General features: G+C 33.0%; 1 protein-coding gene across 1 annotated transcript in view; it reads left to right on the forward strand.

The window, feature by feature from the left end:
* LOC135839228 (probable serine/threonine-protein kinase clkA) overlaps positions 1-2,876 on the forward strand; it is a 32,232-nt gene extending 29,356 nt beyond the window's left edge. The window contains exon 6 of the mRNA XM_065355160.1: positions 159-2,876. Within this exon, the coding sequence (XP_065211232.1) occupies positions 159-2,049 (1,891 nt within the window). The 3' untranslated portion in view covers positions 2,050-2,876. The remainder of the gene's footprint in view (positions 1-158) is intronic.
* Positions 2,877-4,979: the final 2,103 nt, after the last annotated feature.

The following is a 4,979-nucleotide window of genomic DNA, read 5'->3' on the forward strand; positions in this document are numbered from 1 at the left end:
TCTATGCGCTACACTGCCATCATATTTTATTAAAACGAGAGATAAATATTGCACCCAATACCCGACTAGATCATTTACGTTTTTCTAAATAAGTATACCTGTACGAAACAGTTTGAATTTTATTTTATATTTATGTGTTTTTTTGCTATTGTTTACAGAGGTAGCCACTCCAGCAATTTTTACGACAGTAAAACCAAAGGCAGAGAAGATTACGAAAACGACTACGTAGCACCGAATACTGGAGTGAAAAAACAAGAACTCAGTCAACCATCCGATGGTAAAAAGCACAAAACTCTCGTGAGAAAGCTGGCCAGTAAACGTCCAGTTCAAAACCACAACAACCAACAGAACTACAACAACGTCAATTACAATCCAGCTCAAAATACCCAACGAGCGCAGAATAATCAAAGCGAATTCGCCAACAATGCCAATCAACAGCAGAAAAATCGAGGCAATGTAAACTACAATACTTACACAAAATCGCAACAACAAGATTTCCAAGATTTCCAACGCATACCAGCCACCGGTGGTCCAAATCTGTATCAAAAAATCAACAATTTGACCGAAGAGAATAATTACCAAGAGAAGAAACAAGATGCGAACAGGAATTACGAAAGCACCAATAACTTCAGGTCGCAATCGAAATTCAGACCTTCGTCGAAATTCACCACCGCTGTTCCCATCACCACTGCTGAAGTACGTCTGCCATCAACCGAATACTTGCAAAATATCGCCAATAACTTCCAGCAACCAGCTACCCTGATCAACAACCAATTACAAGACAGTGGAGAATATCGTAAACCAACAGAATATCAAGGATATAACAACCAAGCCTACGATTATACCTATCAACAATTCAAACAACCGACTAGTAACCAAGCTCCTACCGCGAAATATCAAACTGTATCTTCGCAAAAATACTACGAAACTTCTACGGCTTTCCCCGATCAACGGAAATCCACTGAATTCCAAAGCTTCTATTACCAACCTAATACTACAGTTTTTGATTATCTCAAGTATTATCAAACTTCGACGACCAGTTACCAACAAAAAGCTAAAAATTACTACTCGACCACTACCACAACCACATCGACGCCAAAATACGATCCATACGCCACGTTCCAAAAATCGAACGAGAAATACGACGAAGATGAATTCTTAAAAACTGCCCCTAGTTCGAATTTGAAACCAAGCGATTTGAATACCATTTATAATCAGAAGAAAAACGCCTACATTAACGCTACCTTGAAAGCAGCCTATAACATCGAACCACACAAGGCCAGTTACTATCAAGCTATAGCCACATCTTCGCAAGCACCACGAGTCAATTACAATCCAACGACCACTCCAGCTACGAAAAATTATTACCAAACTCCAACCACGACTCAAAATATTTACCAACCGGCTGTAAGCAGTGCCCAGCAGAATTATCAACAATCGGCAGCTAGTCCTCAGCAACCAAACAATTACTACCAGACCTTCAGCACAGCCGCCCCACAAAAGAATTACTACCAGTCATCTGCTACGAATGCTCCACAAAACACATATTTCTCACCCGCAGCCACCAATGCACCACAATTCTACCAATCGGTAGCTACGAGCACCCCTCAACCTCAAAATAATTTCTATCGTCAAGACGCTGTGAACACTCAACAAACTAATTTCTACCAATCTCCAGCCACCAATGTACCTCAAAATAACTTCTATCCTTCGGTTGCCACTAATCCACCTCAAAACGTGAACTACCAAGCTGCAACTAACACCCCTCAAAATAATAATTTCCAAACAGTGACGACTAAATTGCCACAAAAACCCAATTATCAACCAGCTGCAGCCAATCCAACGAAGCCTGCCTCGGGAAAGCAAACATCTTTTACAGCAGCTCCTACTTCGAAAACATCCTTAGCAAATAACCAAACCAAGAAACCAGGCAATGAAAAAGCTGATTACGATTATGCTTACTACGATAATGGAGGTGGCTCGGCTGAATACGACACTATTGACGCCGTTGGCGAAGATTTTGCCAGAATTAAGAAAACCAAACAGTAAAGAGAAGCCATAAAAAATTAACTTAGTGTACTTTTGTGAAATGAGACTGCGTCTTTATTATTTCTCTAGTTGAGTCGAGAGTGTAATTAGTAAGCGTAAGGTATTGCAGAACGAAAAATATTTTTCTGCCATAATTCGTGAAAATAAAATTAATAGGTACCGATAGATTATAGGTACCTATTCTATGAAACAATGGCGATTCGTGGAAACATTCAAATTTACCTATAAGTTATTGAAAAAATATTTGTTAAAAATAGTCAATAAAAGTGTAAATAAATTTATGACATTTATATTTTAAGTGAGTAGGCATTTGCCTGATTTTCAGTTATATTTATCTTATTTTATACCTACGTATGTATATCTTAGGTGTATCTTCTTTGATATTTGCCTATCCGTTGTAATAACGTGAGGGAAAAAATCGTGTGCATTTCTTTACCTAAAAATTACTTTTATTTTTATTTTCCCATGTAAGTATTGTACAGAAATATGATTATTTTTGTTTCATTTTTATTGTTATAAAAAATGTTTCTATTGCGCGCGTGTACGTCGTGCTTAGTTTTTTATTTCATATAGATAGGTAGGTACATACATTTGTATGTTTAAATATATAATACCTGATTTTTTATTTTTTTTTCAATGAAAAATGCAGCTCAGCTATGATTAGCTGTGATATTTGTTAGTAAATTAATGAAGTCAGTTTTCAATGACATACTTACCTAAATCTAAGAACTTGCCTCGAGAATTATCAATGTAATGAGAAATTTGAATACCATCATGTCAGAAAAAGTGATTACAATATAAATAAACGTATTTGTACAGGTTTTTAACATGATTTTTCTTTTTCAAATTCCTAATTCCTTAATTCATATTAAATGTAGGTACCTATGTATCAGATTATCAATGGTCGAAAGTATGTCATCCGTGGATGAAAGCAGTATAATAAAACAAAGAATATTTGAGAAGAATCGGCTAAGTATAAAAATTTCAAATGAAAATTGGAAAAAAGGCGAACGACGTCTACCCTACCTACTCTTGAACTTTTCAACAAAAAAATGGGAAGGTAGGATATCTTTCAGAGGAAGCTGAAACAATTGAAAAAATACGTACCTAGGTATACAAGAATAAGGATAAAATAATATGCTCACAGCAATATTCAAAAAAAAAATCCAGAGAAAAACTCGTTCATTAATAAATTAATTGAAAAAAATGAAACAAAAAATGGAATACCTAGGTCTACATTCATGGCATAAACATAAATGTATTCTGCAATAAAATTCAGAAAAAATTATTTTGCAAAAGTACAAGTAATTTACCAACCAATATATTATTTCGAGTCTTTTTATGCCTTTTTTTTAGACGTCTTTATTTTTTTCTCCAATTTTTATATAAAGGTAATTGTAATAATGTACCAAAACCACATTATTAGGTACCTATAATAAAAAATTATTCGTTAAAAAATTCATTTGATAATTTTTTATAAAATTCAATTTTATATTGAGGAAAATGCCAGGTACCAATTTCATCAATTTTTGATCAATAAAATGTTTGAGCAATTAAAATAAAAAAAAGCTTTTGCATCAACACAACATTTTTGTACATACAAAATTCGAAAAAATGAGGAATTTTCTTCGCATCTCCAAATCCTTTATTTTTCTGTAAGTATCCTGTGTGTTGAAATTGAGAATAAAATTCAAATGGCAGTGAATAGGGTTTTCAAAAAGTTGAAAAAAATATGGGGCCTACTTATTCACATTGATTCTACATATTATCCTAGTATTCAACTTTCGTCGCGCCTTTTTTCCTTTTTGCATACATCAACTCAACACAAGAGTAGATAAATTTGCCTACTTGAACAAATGAAGGCCAACTTTGTCAACGAAACATCAAATTTAACTACAAATTATGTAATCATACTTGTAGATCGCCTTTCATTTCTTTCTCGCGTTGCCACTTTTTATTTTTATTATTATTTTTTTCATGTTTTAAATTTAAAAACAAAGAAATTTATACAATATAGTGCTAAGACCTGGCCACAGTTTAATGCGATCTATTCGAAAAATTTTCAAAATCTCATAACTTTACACCTATCTATAGTAGGTATGTACCACCTACATGGAAAATCTGCACTTCACAAATTTTTACGTTTATTTTGAAGTAACATTTGACAGTTTTCAATAATCTATAAAAACGGTTAGAAGGGGGAGAAGGTAAATATTATGTCTGATGATTAATTTATGCAAAATTTATATGTAATACCTATACCGAAAAAGGTGGTCTGGACTAAAAAAAAACGTTATTTTAGCTGATTTGAATTTCAGGTTTCTTTTTTTAAAAAGATAGGTAGATCCGTAGATTAACTGGCACTTGCAATAATAATTATTTTAGTCGCTCAATTCAAAATTCTAAGGTCAAATATAATTTTTTTGATCAAAAAAAATTGTTACGAAAATTTTACAAAAAAAATTTTAAAAATGCAAAAACTTCAATTGGGAATACGCTTCAATAAAATTTGAAAATATGAAATGGGTACCTAGGTACACCTAAAGGTATACTACCTTCATACAACGGTTCATTTTATATTTTTAAACAATGAACACAAAGTAATTTCTAATTTAATTACTTACAATACGCATACGTATTTATTGACTTATCCTTATACTTAACTACCTACGTACCCGTTCAAAATTTCATTCAAGCCTGTAAGTAATTTATTTCAAAAAAATAACACGAGTTGGCATGGACTTCCGTCACATCTTTATGAATGACAACCTAATTGTAATGTTATTTAGTCAGACAATGATTTATTACGATAATAGTATCGTTTGGAATTTGAAGGAAGTGAAAGACGTGCTCGTACATTGAAGCAGCGCTCATTAAGAAAAAAAGTTTATTACACAATCATTTGTTATTTCTCAAACCCTAAAAAAAGA

This window comes from Planococcus citri, chromosome 3 (genome assembly GCF_950023065.1).
Source record: "Planococcus citri chromosome 3, ihPlaCitr1.1, whole genome shotgun sequence".
Classification (NCBI taxonomy): Eukaryota; Metazoa; Arthropoda; class Insecta; order Hemiptera; family Pseudococcidae; genus Planococcus; species Planococcus citri.